Source organism: Myxocyprinus asiaticus, chromosome 6 (assembly GCF_019703515.2).
Source record: "Myxocyprinus asiaticus isolate MX2 ecotype Aquarium Trade chromosome 6, UBuf_Myxa_2, whole genome shotgun sequence".
In the NCBI taxonomy this organism is placed as follows: domain Eukaryota; kingdom Metazoa; phylum Chordata; class Actinopteri; order Cypriniformes; family Catostomidae; genus Myxocyprinus; species Myxocyprinus asiaticus.
Window position 1 is genome coordinate 22396815 of NC_059349.1, and position 18336 is coordinate 22415150.

The window sequence follows — 18336 nt, forward strand, 5'->3', positions numbered from 1 at the left end:
TAAATTTCTAAAAAGCTAGAATGAGTTAATAGTAATTAAAAAATATATCAAATACTGGCATACACTTTCACATACTATATATAGAGCGTGTTAAATTTCCTGGCCGGTTACATTTTTTATACATTTGTTAATGGTCTGTTTACACAATACTCTAAATATGACTATCTGACTAGTAAATACCATTCATGTGATTCGTAATTCAAAATTGGAAACTTTGAATTGTATGAAAGCAAGTTATCTCATTTGTATGAAGTCCTTAAATGAAAAATGAATGCTGTAAAAAGTACATGAAAGACTTGTATTTTTACTCAGTGATGCCTGTATGAACCCTGCTTAGTCTGTTCAAATCGCGAGTTACACAGCTCATTAGGACCGGTTTTGTTTTTGTTGTTGATGAATAAACATCATCACCAACATTTCATCTTTCCATTTTATACATCAGGGATATTAAAATATTAACGATTAAATTTAAATGTTATTTAGTCTTTGGTTTAGGATTATAATTTTAGGATCAAATTAGATAGTAGATATTAAAGGGATGGTTCACCCAAAAATGAAAATTCCATCATCATTAACACCCTCATGCCATCCTAGATATGTGTTACTTTCTTTCTTCTGCTGAACTCAAATTAAGATTTTTAGAAGAATATTTCAGCTCTGTAGTCTTTTATTTAACAACTGGAGTCTTATGGATTACTTTTATGCTGCCTTTATTTGCTTTTTGACCTTCAAAGTTTTGGCACCCTTTCACTTGAATTGTGAATAATACAGAGCAGAGATATTCTTCTAAAACTCTTCACATCTGGGATGGCATGCAGTGTTAATTTTAATATTTGGGTGAACTATTCCTTTTATGTAAACTTTTGTTGTATTTTTTCACTGTCGCATAACCTTAAACCAGCAAGCATTTTGTGGGAGAAATTTCTCTCGTTAATTCTATTTTGTACTCTGACTTGACTCGACTTGACTTGCTTGAGGTGAACCACTGACTTGACATGTCATGCTTGACTGTAAAATAATTTTTTCTAGTACTTGCTGCCATCTAGTTGAATAAAATAAGACTTTTTGCAGGGAGATAGAGTGAACAGAACCAGAATTGCTTACAAAGTTAGTTCAACAACACCAAATATATATATTAATATATACACTCACCAGCCACTTTATTAGGTACACCTGTACATCTACTTATTCATGCAATTATTTAATCAGCCAATCGTGTGGCAGCAGTGTAATGTATAAAATCATGCAAATATGGGTCAGGAGCTTCAGTTAATGTTCACATCAACCATCAGAATAGGGGAAAAATGTGATCTCAGTGATTTAGACCGTGGCATGATTGTTTGCCAGGCGGGCTGGTTTGAGTATTTCTGTAACTGCTGATCTCTTGGGATTTTCATGCACAACAGTCTATAGAGTGTAAAGAGAATGTTGCCAAAAACAAGAAACATCCAGTGAGCTGCAGTTCTGTGGGCGAAAACGCAATATTAAATACAATATTATTTATGAATAATTGTCCTTTTTTTATTTGGTGGGTTTTCTGAAAAATTAGACCAATTTTTGGCAATTAGTTCACAGAGCGAAAATGCAGATCCAGAGTTGAAGAGGTTAAAAGGGTATATGAACTTCCACACAGAATGTTTCTACAACCACTGTGATGTTAACAACAGTACGCTGGTTGTTTCATTTCAGTAATTAATTCAGTGGGAAATTTACTTGAAAGCAATACCGTTTAAAGGTTTTTTATTAGGTTTCCTGCCTCCGTAGGAAGTCACTGATCTAGAATAACAGTACCAGTGGGGGAACACAAAAGCTTATGTATGAATTTTGTAGCGCTATTTTGTAATTTACTTTCTCGGGAAGAAGTAAAATAATTAAATTAAAATAAAAAATAAAGCTCTCCGATTCTATAGAGGGCAGTACTTCACTGTCCGTGCGTACCATACACATGGTGTGATGTAATGCACCAGAGCATCGTGGGATTTGAGGCATGTTTTTAGTAAACGACATTGACAGTAGAAGTGGCAGGTAAGTATGCTTTGCTGTTAAATAGCGGTTATACTTTGCACATATAGCGTTGATATAGAGCAATTTGAATAGTTTGAGCAATTAGTTCGCTACATTGACTAGCTGGTATCTGCTATCTGCTGTACTGTAAGTGAGGACCATTGTGTAACATTTGTTACTTAACTATTGAAAGCATCAAGTTATAGTACATGCTGCAGAAATAAAACAATGTTTGATATCGAGACACTTAGACTGGGTTAACCTGGGTTAAAGGAAAACAGATGTGATTGAGTGGTCTTCACTTTGCATTGACAGTATATTGACGGCAATGAATATCAATTTTATAGTTTGACATCCAAGAAAATTGGGACAAGTGACCCCACCTAATATCATCCCGACTTGCAAACCTGCATACAGATATGTATCAATACAGCACTTGTGAGGCTTAAAGGTGCACTCAATAATTTTTTCCTCATTAAAAAAGTTTGACTTCTAAATACATGAATTGAATTTTGCAATATATGTAGGAAATCATGAGCACTCACATTAAAATGAAGACTCCAGTCATATCAGTAACCTTATAAAAGTTGTTTTATTCTACATGGAGAGGGTCCTCAAATGGAAGCCGCCATGTTAGAATCACATGACCAGCCGAATACTACTTGCTTAATCTCAGTAACTGTCCTGTTATTTGACACTTTCACTCACTGATTTAAGTAATCATGGTTGACTTTGAAAACTATATTTTCTACAATGGCATCTGAAACTGAAAACTATTGATTTTAAATTATGCTGCATCCAAGCTGCTAGGTGTCAGCGTAAAAGTTACCGAGTGCACCTTTAAACAGTTTATGCTTATGGCATGTCTTTTTTAAACAGATGGTTATTGTTATGATTATGCTTCAAAATAACTATGCAATGACATGTAAAATGTAAAATCTCTCATCTGTGTAGTTAATTTACAGATAGGTCAGATCCTCTTCGTCTGGGATGCTGAGGGGAGACAATATGCCCAGCCCTACAGGCACTGTGAAGGCAGAGGGCATCATGGTGTCTGACTCTGGCAGTGCACCACCACAGGGCTGTCCGATGCACAGAGATGTCAGAACAAGTAAGACTTCTTTTCAGTAATTGCAATAATAATCAAATGACCAGCTGTGGAAAATTGTGCACAGTTTCTTAGTTTTTACCTATGCAAGAACTTACTGATGGTATACCTAGTCATAATGTTAGAATACAAGTTCACAATCCCTCTACTCAAAGTTTTCAACTGACTGAACATAACATCGCCAACAGGCGCTCCTCCTTCAGAATGTCCAATGCATCAGGGGTCTGCACCTGGCAAAGATCAGCTGAAGAAATTGCCAGATGTACCTGCACATCAGGATGGGGCTTATGAATTTGTAGAGTGTCCTATGAGAGCTGCCAATGGAATCAAAACCACAATTTCTGACATCAATCCAGCAAATATGGTATGCATCTTCTGATTTAACTTGTTATATATTAAAGGGATAGTTCACCCAAAAATGAAAATTCTCTCATCATTTACTCACCCTCATACAATTCCAGATGTGTATGACTTTCTTTCTTCTGCAGAACACAAATGCAGATTTTTAGAAGAATATTTCAGCTCTGTAGGTCCTTTCAATGCAAGTGAATGGTGACCAAAACGTTGATGCTCCAAAAAGCATATAAAGGCTCCATAAAAGTAATCAATAGGACTCCAGTATTTTAATGTCTTCTGAAGTGATCCAATCCATTTTGGGTGAGAACAGACCAAAATGTAACTAATTTTCCCACTATAAATCTTGATATCTGCAGTCTCCTTGGCAAACATGATTTCAGTCTCGATTATCCACAATATTCCTGAGACCCATGATGCTTTCCGGGCGATGTGGGCGGAACTTCCGGTTAAGGGTAAATAATCGTTATGTTATGTACTAACACAGCATTAAAAATGACAGAAACTTGAGAACAAATGGTCACAGAATTATAGCAAGGCGAATATTGTTCTTCCCCACCTATCTGTTAGTGATTATGGGTTTGAGGATGATGGCCAAATATCGCATATAGAAGCATTTTAGTTATTTTGTTGAGTCTTTATCCATTGATGGAAGAACCTGAGCAGACTAACCTGAAAAGCTATGTAACCTATTAGAGCCTTCACAGCTGTAAAGTTGGAGATGTTTTGAGAAATGTAGATAATTATGGTTATTTTAAAGTATAAATTGAGTCTAGTCAGAACCTGAAGAGTTTGTTGTACCGAGATTATGTACTTACTGCAGATACAGGCAGTCCAGACAGCAGAATGCTCGTGCATTACAGGACTCATACGATGATACTGTCATGCTGCCGTTTTTCAGATAAAATACAAATATTTTGCAGGAGATGAATGTGTAGTAAGCTCAATCTAGCTTGTTTTATAATTGTTAGTTTACATACATAATCTTCGTATCTAAATGCTACAACCTACATGAAATGTTTTAGTGTTGACTGAACAACTGAATTTATTGTTCTTGTGTAGGAAATAATGATATATTAGCAGCCACACAATAAACTGTACCATACAAAAAGAACTACATGCAGTACAAATAAACATTTATTATGACATTTACGTATTTTAAACACTGTACACAAAAGTTCAATGTTCACTGTAAAGCAACTATAAAACAGTATGTATTATTAAAAGCACTAGCTGTACAAATAAATTTAATTGATACTGAATTAATGTCCACACTGTTTTCCAAATCACCTTTTCCCCTTAAGGGAAGACAAGCACATTCTACAAAAACATAAAAAAAAATTAAAAAAAAGTGAATTGCAGGCAGGAAAAATGCAGGAAAGAGAAAAATCAGAATACAGTTAATTTCAAACGTGATAAAACATCTCACTGCTGTACATGTCTCATCTAATAATTGTGGTCTTTCACTGTAGAATTGATCCATTCAGCATCACAGCATGAAAACAGTTGAAAACATCATCACTACTCACAGACAGTTCAGGAAAAACACAGTTCTTTTTTTATAATAATGCCATTTCAAAACATGTGAAGCATTCACAAAGGCCAACGCTGAATAGAAATGAACAAACTCAAAATTTCTAATAAACTTTCAGCACATGTACACAAACCTGTTTGCACAATAATGTTAACGTTTATATGTAATTAATTGTGCTTCGTTTCTGGACGTCTAGCGAAGCCGGACTGTAACGGTGGATAATATAAGTAATCCCCGCTGTTGACTTCTTGCCAGTAAAGTGAAAAGAGCACACAAACAGAAGCAGCAGCATCTGGGACTGGAGCGCTTTGCTTTGCGAGTTGTTTCTGATCATAACATTGCTGTTTTAGACTAAACTTCAGTTTTGCTTGATTATTAGGATAACCATTAAGTACACACATTGTCCGAGACATTTTTAAGACATCTTACAACATTTAAAAAGCAAGAATCTAACCGCATGACACGCAAGCATGCAGAGAACCGCTACACACAAAACGGCAACCAATCACACTTCCGCTAGCCAACTGGGAAATTCCACCCACCTAGCAAAATACAGTGGACTCACTGAGAATATTGTGGATAGTTCCTAGCGCCATCTAGTTCTATGCGCATCGAGCTTGAAATCATGATCGGCAAGGAGACTGCAGCTCATGACTGCAATGGCAAGATGTGCAGTAAAAAAGGAGTTACATTTTGGTCCGTTCTCACCCCAAACCGATTGGATTGCACTGGAGTCATATGGATTACTTTTATGCTGCCTTTATGTGCTTTTTGGAGCTTCAAAGTGTTGGTCCCCATTTACTTGCTTTGTATGGACCAACAGAGCTGAAATATTCTTCTAAAAATTTTAATTTGTGTTCTGCAGAAGAAAGTCATACACATCTGGGATGGCATGAGGGTGAGTAAATGATGAGAGAATTATCTTTTTTTGGTGAACTATCCCTTTAAAGGTGTGACCAAAATCTTATATCAAAGTATGAATAATTTTATATTATGATCATTGAATATTTCACCATACAGTAATTTACAATAATTACAGTAATATTTGTTTGTTAAAAACCAATCTGTTAATGCCTGTATTCGTATATTCCAGTGAATACTTACAAATGAAAGTTTATTCATCTCAACTGATTATGTTCTCTTTTTATCTGGAACTTTATAAATGGAAACCAAAAGATAACATTATTTATAACAAATGAATTATAAGTCTGACATTAAATGAAAACTTCAAAAATTTAAAAACAAATGAAACTTAAAACACTAAAATAAAAATTACGAAATAGATAGTTGTGACTTATAGATAGTAAGACCCCTTAATAACAATTGAATCTAGCTTAGAATACGTCACGCTTTGTTTTATTTAATGTATGTTGTATTTCACAAGTAAAGAATGTCCCCATGAATAGCGAGTGGCTATATCGACCATGGTGTAAATCAGGGCTACTCAACTTCGGAAAGGTTGGATCTCTGTACCCTCGAGGGCTGTACTCTTTTTATTTTATATATATATATATATACACACACACACACACACACACACACACACACACACACACACACACACACACACACATTGTATATAAAATTATAAGTTAACATTTCTATAGTAAGAATGTTGGAATGTAAAAAAAATTCTCATTTTCTCATCATTTACTCACCCTCATGCCATCCCAGATATGTATGAATTTCTTTCTTTAGCAGAACACAAATGAGGATTTTTTTAGAAAAAATATCTCAGCTCTGTAGATGAGAAACAGATCCATATTTAATTGGCTTTTTTTACTATAAATAAGTGAAACTAAACAGGCGCCACATGTGACTTACAGATGTGAAAGTGGAGATTTATAGTAAAACAAAATTACTTACATTTTGATCTGTTTCTCACCCACACCTATCATAGTGCTTTTATGGATTTAACCACTGGAGTTGTATGAATTACTTTTATGCTGCCTTTATGTGCTTTTTGGAGCTTCAAAGTTCTGGCCACAATTCACTTGCGTTGCATGGACCTACAGTGCTGAGATATTCTTCTAAAAATCTTAATTTGTGTTCAGCAGAAAAAAGAAAGTCATACATATCTGGCATGACATGAGGGTGAGTAAATGATGAGAGAATGTTCATTTTGGGTGAACTATCCCTTTAAGTAATTATTTTCAACATAAGGGGTGTTACAGTTCAATTTCTGATATAGATCAGTTCTGTTGTCACTGTGATTGTCAGCTAACAAACACCATGAGTGTTCAGCATCACATACATCTTTGATAGGCTGCTGATAAACATATTTCTGATGAGGATATCATAACGTGGGCCACAAAAGATCGCTCCTGGGCTGCGTATTGAATAACGCTGGTGTAAATGGTACAGCACAATATTTACCGGTTGACACATTTCTATTGTCGCACAGTACATGCTTCATACCACAGAGCCCGTGTGTGTGTGTATACACACACATACACTGGAGGCCAAAAGTTTGAAAAAATATACAGATTTTTCTTTTATGGAAAGAAATTTGTACTTTTATTCGCCAAAGTGGCATTCAGCTGATCACAATATATAGTCAGGACATTAATAACATGAAAAAATTACTATTACAATTTGAAAAAAAAAAACTACTTCAAAGAGTTCTCATAAAAAAATCCTCCACGTGCAGCAATGACAGCTTTGCAGATCCTTGGCATTCTAGCTGTCAGTTTGTCCAGATACTCAGGTGACATTTCACCCCACGTTTCCTGTAGCACTTGCCATAGGTGTGGATGTCTTGTCGGGCAATTCTCACGCACCTTACATTCTAGCTGATTCCACAAAAGCTCAATGGGGTTAAGATCCATAACACTCTTTTCCAATTATCTGTTGTCCAATGTCTGTGTGTCTTTGCTCACTCTAACCTTTTCTTTTTGTTTTTCTGTTTCAAATGTGGCTTTTTCTTTGCAATTCTTCCCATAAGGCCTGCACCCTTGAGTCTTCTCTTTACTGTTGTACATGAAACTGGTGTTGAGCAGGTAGAATTCAATGAAGCTGTCAGCTGAGGACATGTGAGGCATCTATTTCTCAAACTAGAGACTCTGATGTACTTATCCTCTTGTTTAGTTGTACATCTGGCCTTCCACATCTCTTTCTGTCCTTGTTAGATCCATTTGTCCTTTGTCTTTGAAGACTGTAGTGTACACCTTTGTATGAAATCTTCAGTTTTTTTGGCAATTTCAAGCATTGTATAGCCTTCATTCCTCAAAACAATGATTGACTGACGAGTTTCTAGAGAAAGCTATTTCTTTTTTGCCATTTTTGACCTAATATTGACTTTAAGACATGCCAGTCTATTGCATACTGTGGCAACTGAAAAACAAACACAAAGACAATGTTAAGCTTCATTCACGACCCAAATAGCTTTCAACAGTGTTTGATATACAGTTGTGCTCAAAAGTTTGTATACCCATGGAGAATTGGTAATATATGTACCATTTTTAAACATGAGTGAGCAGGCAAAACACATTTATTTTATTTCTTATGGGATTCATATTCAACTGTAGGTTATAACAGAATGGCACAATCATAAAACAAAACATGGCAACAAAGAAAAAAATGAAATGACCCCTGTTCAAAAGTCTGCATACCCTTAGTTCTTAATACTGTGTATTGCCCCCTTTATCATCAATGATAGTCTTTTGTAATAGTTGTCTTTGAGGCCCCAAATTCTTGCAGGTGGTGTAGCTGCCCATTCGTCTTGGCAAAATGTCTCCAGGTCATGCAAAGTCTTTGGTCGTCTTGCATGAACTGCATGTTTGAGATCTCCCCATAGTGGCTTGATATTAAGGTCAGGAGACTGTGATTGCCACTCCAGAACCTTCACCTTTTTCTGCTGTAACCACTGGAGGGTCAACTTGGCCTTGTGCTTAGGGTCATTGTCGTGCTGGAAAGTCCAAGAGCGTCCCATGCGCAGCTTTCGTGCAGAAGAATGCAAATTGTCTGCCAGTATTTTCTGATAACATGCTGCATTCATCTTGCCATCAATTTTCACAAGATTCCCCGTGCCTTTAGAGCTCACACACCCCCAAAACATCAGTAAGCCACCAGCATGCTTCACAGTGGGGATGGTATTCTTTTCACTATAGGCCTTGTTGACCCCTCTCCTAACATAGCGCTTATGGTTGTGACCATAAAGCTCTATTTTGGTCTCGTCACTCCAAATTACATTGTGCCAGAAGCTGTGAGGCGTGTCAAGGTGTTGTCAAGCATATTGTAACCGGGCTTTTTTGTGGCATTGGTGCAGTAAAGGCTTTTTTCTGGCAACTCGACCATGCAGCTCAAGTATTGTCATATTGTGCTCCTTGAAACAACCACACTGTCTTTTTCCAGAGCAGCCTGTATTTCTCCTGAGATTACCTGTGGGTTTTTCTTTGTACCCCGAACAGTTCTTCTGGCAGTTGTGGCTGAAATCTTTCCTGGTCTACCTGACCTTGGCTTGGTATCAAGAGATCCCCGAATTTTCCACTTCTTAATAAGTGATTGAACAGTACTGACTGGCATTTTCAAGGCTTTGGATATCTTTTTATATCCTTTTCCATCTTTATAAAGTTCCATTACCTTGTTACGCAGGGCTTTTGACAGTTCTTTTCTGCTCCCCATGGCTCAGTATTTAGCCTGCTCAGTGCATCCACGTGAGAGCTAACAAACTCATTGACTGTTTATACACAGACACTAATGCAATTTAAAAAGCCACAGGTGTGGGAAACTAACCTTTAATTGCCATTTAAACCTGTGTGTGTCACCTTGTGTGTCTGTATCAAGGCCAAACATTCAGGGGTATGTAAACTTTTGATCAGGGCCATTTGGGTGATTTCTGTTATCATTATGATTTAAAAAGGAGCCAAACAACTATGTGATAATAAATGGCTTCATATGATCACTATCCTTAAAATCAATGCCAAACTTTCACAATTTCTGCCAGGGTATGCAAATTTTTGAGCACAACTGTAATGGCAAGTGATTTTCTAGTGCCAATTTAGCATGATTACTTAAGGATAAGGTGTTGGAGTGATGGCTGCTGGAAATGGAGCCTGTCTAGATGTGATCAAAAATGACTTTTTTCAAATAGTGATGGTGCTGTTTTTTACATCAGTAATGTCCTGACTACACTTTGTGATCAGTTGATAAAAAAATTATATAAAATATAATATTTATTATAAAAAAAATTATAATATAGAATAAGTGTTTCAAAACTTTTGGCCGTCAGTGAGTGTGTGTAATATATACACACACACACACACTACCGGTCAAAAGTTTTGAAACACTTACTCATTCTTTATTATAAATTTTTTTTTTTCTTCACATTTTAGAATAATAGTAAAGACATCAAAACTATGGAATAACATAAATGGAACTATGGGAATTATGTTGTGATTAAACAAAATCCAAAATAATTCAAAACTGTGTTATATTTTAGCATCTTCAAAGTAGTCACCCTTTGCCTAGAATTTGCAGACATGTACTCTTGACATTTTCTCAACCAACTTCTTGAGGTATCACCCTGGGATACTTTTTAAACAGTATTGAAGGAGTTCCCATCTATATGCTGGGCACTTAGTGGCTGCTTTTCTTTATTATTTGGTCCAAGTCATCAATTTCAAAACCTTTTTATTCAATTTTAGTTTTGTAATGAAATAAATTAATATGGTGGCACAATTATATTTTTGTCTACAAAACTAATTTCAAACATTTAAGCATACGCCTTCAGATCAAAAGATTTTTAAGATTTTTTAAGACATTTCCGTCAAGTGTTTCAAAACTTTTGACCGGTTGTGTGTGTGTGTGTGTGTGTGTGTGTGTGTGTATATATATATATATATATATATATATATATATATATATATATATATATATATATATATATATATATATATATATCTGTGTGTATATATAATTATCTCTTCATCATTCAGCTTTATTTTATTAATTCTATATAGATGCCACCACCTAATCAGCAGCCTTCACCTGGTCAACCATTTCCCCTGTCTGTTGCAAGAGAGGAGTCTACCATCCCCCGAGCTGGATCTGAGCAGAACTGGGTTTATCCCTCAGAACAGATGTTCTGGAATGCCATGCTGAGGAAGGGGTGAGTTTCTCTTATGTCCTGTTGGAAAATATAGCAGATGGAGCAATATAGCACTGTGTGATAGACATTGGTTGTCCAAGAATGATCGAGAACGAAATGGCAACATGAACTGTAATGGTTACTCGTGACTCTTTAATCCTTACCAGATGGCGCTGGAACAATGATGACGTCAACCAAAAAGATATGAAAAACATCATCAGGATTCACAACCAGAATAATGAGCAAGCTTGGCAGGAAATCCTCAGATGGGAGAAACTCCATGCTAAGTAAGTCACCTGTCAAATGCAATCTGTGTGATTTCAGATGCCACCAAATAAATCAGTCCTGATTTACTGCTGCTGTCCTCCATAGAGAATGCCCATGTGGACCTTCTCTTTTAAGGTTTGGTGGCAAAGCAAAAGATTTTTCACCCAGAGCCAGGTTTCACCACTGGATGGGGTAAGTGATGGTATCACTCTAACTGATGCCGCTGTTGTTGTCTTGTGTCTAATCTGACTATTGTCTGCAGCTTTCTCTCAAAAATACATGCTGTCTGTGATCATCAATTCAGTTATCAAAAAGTTTGTTTTTGGTCTTTCTCGTCATAGGCATGAACTACCATTTGACAGGCATGACTGGATTATTGACCGGTGTGGAAAAGAGGTCAGATATGTGATAGATTACTACGATGGAGGTCTGGTGCCCAAGCACACCATCCTAGATGTACGTCCTGCCTTTGATTCGTTAGAGGCTGTTTGGGACCGTATGAAAGTGGCCTGGTGGCGTTGGACCTCCACATGAATCTCCCAATGAGTCTTTCATGATCAATAGGAGATACAGGAACTGAGATTTATTGGTGATATAGCTTAGTCCATGGAAGTTTTTTAAATTTTTTTTAGATGATGTTATTGGAACCAGAATGAAGTTAATTGTCATTAATTGTTATGTGCATAGAAAAAAACCCTCCTCCGATGACAACTACTAAGAATACTGTGGCACTGTTTGATCTTACAGATGTATAAAACCATTTCTCAGGAGCAAACATACAGTATACAGATTTGTTTTACCTAAAATGTTGAAATTAGGGATTCCTGGCATGCAAAATGAAATGTACAGTGTGATTTTTAGATCAGTTTTTAAATAATGTTGATACATGTATTTACCTTTTTGTTTTAGTTTCAAATATTCACTGTGTTAACTATTCAGTGATGTTGTGATAAATTGTAATGAGCCTCAACTAGTTTTCTCTCTGCTTTTTAAAAACAAATTATCCAGTGATGGTGTAAATAATCTGCTGCAAACATTTATTTATTTTTTCTTCATTTACTGTAATTTCCTTGCATACATATTTATTTCTGCCATAAAGTCAGTTGTTAACAGAATATGTTGTAATATTCAAATAATACCTGCAAATGTATTTTAATATAGCACTCAAATGAAAGACCTCCAACACAAAATATCAAGACAACGTATTAGACTTTACCTTTAAATAATAGAAATGGTCAAATAGGCTGTACAAATTTGTGTATTAAATAAATTCAATGCACACAGACTGAAGTAGTTTAAGTCTTTGGTTCTTTTAATTGTGATGATTTTGGCTCACATTTAACAAAAACCCACCAATTCACTATCTCAACAAATTAGAATATGGTGACATGCCAATCAGCTAATCAACTCAAAACACCTGCAAAGGTTTCCTGAGCCTTCAAAATGGTCTCTCAGTTTGGTTCACTAGGCTACACAATCATGGGGAAGACTGCTGATCTGACAGTTGTCCAGAATACAATCACTGACACACTTCACAAGGAGGGTAAGCCACAAACATTCATTGCCAAAGAAGCTGGCTATTCACAGAGTGCTGTATCCAAGCATGTTAACAGAAAGTTGAGTGGAAGGAAAAAGTGTGGAAGAAAAAGATGCACAACCAACCAAGAGAACCGCAGCCTTATGATTGTCAAGCAAAATCGATTCAAGAATTTGGGTGAACTTCACAAGGAATGGACTGAGGCTGGGGTCAAGGCATCAAGAGCCACCACACACAGACATGTCAAGGAATTTGGCTACAGTTGTCATATTCCTCTTGTTAAGCCACTCCTGAACCACAGACAACGTCAGAGGCGTCTTACCTGGGCTAAGGAGAAGAAAAACTGGACTGTTGCCCAGTGTTCCAAAGTCCTCTTTTCAGATCAGAGCAAGTTTTGTATTTCATTTGGAAACCAAGGCCCTAGAGTCTGGAGGAAGGGTGGAGAAGCTCATAGCCCAAGTTGCTTGAAGTCCAGTGTTAAGTTTCCACAGTCTGTGATGATTTGGGGTGCAATGTCATCTGCTGGTGTTGGTCCATTGTGTTTTTTGAAAACCAAAGTCGCTGCACCCGTTTACCAAGAAATTTTGGAGCACTTCATGCTTCCTTCTGCTGACCAGCTTTTTAAAGATGCTGATTTCATTTTCCAGCAGGATTTGGCACCTGCCCACACTGCCAAAAGCACCAAAAGTTGGTTAAATGACACCAGTGGTGTTGGTGTGCTTGACTGGCCAGCAAACTCACCAGACCTGAACCCCATAGAGAATCTATGGGGTATTGTCAAGAGGAAAATGAGAAACAAGAGACCAAAAAATGCAGATGAGCTGAAGGCCACTGTCAAAGAAACCTGGGCTTCCATACCACCTCAGCAGTGCCACAAACTGATCACCTCCATGCCACGCCGAATTGAGGCAGTAATTAAAGCAAAAGGAGCCCCTACCAAGTATTGAGTACATATACAGTAAATGAACATACTTTCCAGAAGGCCAACAATTCACTAAAAGTGTTTTTTTTTTATTGGTCTTATGATGTATTCTAATTTTTTGAGATAGTGAATTGGTGGGTTTTTGTTAAATGTGAGCCAAAATCATCACAATTAAAAGAACCAAAGACTTAAACTACTTCAGTCTGTGTGCACTGAATATATTTAATACACAAGTTTCACAATTTGAGTTGAATTACTGAAATTAACTTTTCCACGACATTCTAATTTATTGAGATAAACCGAAATACAGGTGCATGGAACAGGCAGTTATTATTACGTGCTAGCATCTAGAGTCTGTCCTGTTAAAAACAGTAGAGCAAAAATAACATTTGTTGGCATTACAAATAGACATGAAACTGACATACTAACTAGGCATAATGCTTACAAAATTTGACTTTGTCTCTCAGAGAAAGAGCTCAGGAAGAGGTGGGATTCACTGCGAACCCAGTACATATGTTACAAGAAACTTGCACCCTCAGGACGTTCTGGAGTTCAGAAGACTGGCAGGCAGCAGTGGATCCTGACCCGGCTGCAGTTTTTAGAGCCTTGCACAAAAAGGAAGGTGAGCACTTCTAACCTAAATATCAGGGTAAATTAACAATTCTGTTATTTTTTTATTTAAAGAAACGTTGTATTTTGCTTTCATTTGTAAATTGCTTTTGGTTTGTTTTTAAGGAACCTTCAGCTGATAGTGATTCCTATTCACCCTCAGATGGCAACAACATTGACACCTGGACCAGCACCCATGAAGAGCCCAGCTTCTTTGAGGCTGAGCCATGGCCCAATACTCCCCTAGCTGAATCCACCATCTGTGGAGCAGAGTCCACAGTGCTGAGAGAGGAGCCTTTGCCAAGCACCTTCATACAGTCAACTACTCCAAGGCCTCAGGGGAAGTGCAGCAGGAAGATGCTGGACGAATCCTCCAGTGAGGAGTCCACAAACTTGATGCGCCCCATTGGTAAAACCCTGGAAAAGTTAGCATCACAGGAAAACACCAATGATGCCATCTCTGCCTATTGCAAAAACCTTGAGCACAGAATGCGGAAGTTGCACCCACATTTACTGCCACATTTCCAGCACGAGGTTGACAACTGCATTTTCAAGTATTCAGTGGGCCAGAACCATGCATTAGAAGCCTCTGACGGACAGTTTACACACCTGTAATGTTTTATGGCAAAAAAAATTAATTGCCATGTATAGTTCACAGCACTCTGTACGCAGAAAGTTGTGCAGAGCACAGCAAGCCAAACAATGTCCTCCACTTTGGCAGTGTTTTGAATATTAATAGTGGTTAGAAAGACTCAAAAACGGTTTGCTAGGATGCCAATGCATTTACTACCACCCTCAGAGCTCGCGAAAGCCTGTAATTGAAGATGCGTTGCTCTACAGATAGCCTGTGGTTCGGATATGGCTTCATGAGGTACTCCTTCAAGGGAAATGCCTCATCTGCCACAATGCAATAAGGAGCCAGCAGGTCAGATTCAGGAAGTGGTGCAGGGATGTTCGATGTTCTGTTCTCCAGGGCATCCTGCAGTGAGCATCCACTAAACACTCCACCATCTGAAACCCACCCATTGCAACCCACATCTACATACAGGAATCTGTAATTGCTGTCGACCAGTGCCATTAGAACTGTGGAAAATGTATGCTTGTAGTTGTAGAATGTTGATCCAGTTCCTGGTGGGGGGGCGAATGTTGACGTGTTTCCCATCCAGAGCACCCAGGCAGTTTGGGAAGTTCCACTGAGCCTAGAACCCATCGGCTACTTGCTGCCACTCTTCCACTGTGTCTGGGCACTGAAAAACAAGAATTTAAAAATTTAAAACAAAAACTAGTTTTATATGTCAGACCCTTGATAACTTGTAGTCATTTGGCCATGTTTCACTGTCCGAATGCATACAAACTGCACTATAAACGTCAAAGTATATAAAAAAATAAATAAAACAGATATAACATGCATACCTTCAGGTATTTCTCTTTTATGACCTGGTAGATTGCTGCACAGGTTTCAGGAACAAATTGTTGACATTCCCACTCAGAACTGGCAAGAAAGACTCTTGAAGCTTTCTCCTGTAAATATTACAAGCACAAAACTCTTATCAATATTGCAGGGTTCCTAACTTCCTACACCTTTTCCAGAATCAAATCAAACACTTTTCATGCATTTTCAAGCACCTTACAACTGTGGTAAATTACATATCGATATACATACAATATACACAGTATACTGATTATTGCACTTCATCATTACATTAAATTAGATTATTGTTATTAATTATTAATTCTATTGTGCTATAAACAACCAGAATTATGTTTTTGTTGTCTCTTTTTTTTTTTTTTTTTTTAAGTAGACTTGCCATCCTAAAAAACCGAAATTTCAAGCAAGTTCAAACACTTTCTTCAAAATCTTAGCAGTTCTCAAAGCTTAAAAAGCCCAATATACACAACTGAAAAGGTGTTGTATTGTTAAACAAAGAAAAACATTTAGCTTGTCTACCTGTTGTCAAGAAACGTAGTGTAATCATCACACGTTCCCTACGGAGATACAATCCCAGTAGTTCGTGTTTTGCCTCTGGATGGTTGGACTGTTAAGTTCCTTTAGCATGTGGAACTGAACGGGAAAAAGCAGAGTGAAATTTTTAAAATCGGAGGTTTCAGTTAACTCCAGCTCTCGACACAGATTCGGGAAAGCCCCTTGAGCCTGTCTCTGGAGTATCCACGATTTCACCCATTTAGAGCGGTTTCTCCGTATTTTTCATGTCCGCTTCTTCCTTTCTTCTTCCACAAGCAAAAGACAAAGGGCTGACAACGCCAGTGCCATTTGCAACTTATCAGACATTTCCGATATATCACGAATCCGTCTGTGGTGAACGGGATTTGTGTGAAAATGGTAAGCAAGCGCTGCTTTGTTTGTTTTGTATCCCAGCAGTCACTAGCTCTTCCAGTTTTGAGTAATGAATACAGACTACTGCCACCTACTGCTACGGAAAGTTATTTCCTCTCATGCAGGCGCAGAACGGACGTGCTAGTTGGTCGTCGGGTGTCGTCTTTGTGGTGTGTTCAAGAGCAACTTTTTGAAGAAGCAGGTGAGGTGTGCCGAACCCACAGTCTGCTTTAGTCGGCGCTAGTTCTTTGACGTCAGTTTGGTGTGTCGCATCCTTTACACAACCTAGTTGAAACCTCTCTACAATAACGCCAATATTCTAATATTGGCTATGGTGTTTGGACCCTGCCTGTTTTGGCGTGAAACTGTCTGCTATAAAAACAGGTGCACAAACACCATTTCCTCAGAATTTCTTCCTTCCAAGACAGCGATCATCTCTTGTCTAGAAGCCCTCTACCTTCGCCATCGATATGCATGTATTAGCAGGCAGAATCTTCGCGGGAAGACTTTCTGCTCCCTTGCAGTGCTCTGGCAAACTTCACACCGCTTCGCCGCTTGACGTTTCGCTGGTGAACGGGAGGTTTTGTGTATCCTTACAAAGCAATTGTGTATGTATATTGTGTGATATAAATATATATCTAAGTCACTTACGTGTTCACGTCTTTCTAAAGATGTCGTTCCGTAAGTGTTCCTTGTGCGAGAGGCACATCCCACCGTCAGATCAGTGTGAGAGCTGCATTTACTGTCTGGGCCGTGCCCACGCAGAGACAGCTCTTATGGAGACAGACTGTCCTCATTGTGAGAGCATGAGTCTCAAGACGCTTCGCTCGCGAATCACCCTCGTTCTGAGGGATGATTCAGCCTCACGCCCTCCCACCTGCCTCTTCTGTGATACCCGAGGATTCACACGAAGAGGCACGGCGGGGCCGCGAGGTCGAGCAGGATGACTTTGAGGAGGTCCTCATGGCAGCACACGCCCCGTGAGCCCCTCAGTTTCTACTAAGCACATATTTTCCGATACGCTATGTGCGAGATGAGCTCCAGCCTTCTGAAAGAGTGGGCGGCCTCGTCTCGTTCAGTGGTTCTGACGCTGGGGATAATAATGACGATGTCATGTCTCTCGCTGCATCAGGCAAGTGGTCAGTGGATGATGCTGCTGCCGCTCCCCCCAGCGAGGGTGAGGAACGTGCACGCACCAGTGACAGGGAGATGCTCCGCATCCTTACAGCAAAGGGCGGTCAAAGAGCTTCACCTTGAGTGGTCTCCCCCAGAGGAACCTGAACAATCTTGCCTCGATGATTGGTTCCTGTGTTCCGGACGCCGTCAGATGGCTGCCCCATTCTTCCCTGAAGTTCATAACGAACAGTCCAAGTCCTGGCGCGTGCCCTTCTTGGCGCGCTCGCGCAGTGACGCCATCCTCTCATGTGGATCACAGGGAAGAAAACGGTTATGCCCAACTACCTCCTGTGGAGGAGGTGGTAGCTGCACACCTCTGCCCAGCGAGTAACAGGCCGTGGAAATCACGCCCCATACATCCTTCCAAATCATGTTGACAAACATCCGCACTGGCAGGAAAAG

The 18336-nt window shown here is 38.5% G+C and overlaps 2 protein-coding genes across 6 annotated transcripts; both read left to right on the forward strand.

Moving 5' to 3' along the window:
* Positions 1 to 1938: 1938 nt before the first annotated feature.
* Positions 1939 to 12634, forward strand: LOC127442412 (holocytochrome c-type synthase-like). Of its 5 annotated transcripts, XM_051700432.1 has the most exons (8): positions 1948 to 2025; positions 2352 to 2455; positions 2959 to 3115; positions 3301 to 3476; positions 10961 to 11109; positions 11256 to 11375; positions 11461 to 11547; positions 11697 to 12634. In XM_051700432.1, the coding sequence occupies exons 3-8, from the start codon at positions 2995 to 2997 to the stop codon at positions 11887 to 11889; spliced, it is 846 nt and encodes a 281-aa protein (XP_051556392.1). In that variant the 5' UTR covers positions 1948 to 2025; positions 2352 to 2455; positions 2959 to 2994; the 3' UTR covers positions 11890 to 12634. The 5 variants fall into 5 exon arrangements, with proteins under 5 accessions (XP_051556391.1, XP_051556392.1, XP_051556389.1 ...); XM_051700431.1 differs by lacking the exon at positions 2352 to 2455 and having other exon boundaries at positions 1939 to 2025; XM_051700429.1 differs by having other exon boundaries at positions 2352 to 3115.
* LOC127442699 (uncharacterized) lies at positions 12103 to 15667 on the forward strand. The gene is made up of 3 exons (XM_051700896.1): positions 12103 to 12136; positions 14282 to 14436; positions 14550 to 15667. The coding sequence occupies exons 1-3, from the start codon at positions 12103 to 12105 to the stop codon at positions 15036 to 15038; spliced, it is 678 nt and encodes a 225-aa protein (XP_051556856.1). The 3' UTR covers positions 15039 to 15667.
* The last annotated feature ends 2669 nt before the right edge of the window (positions 15668 to 18336 follow it).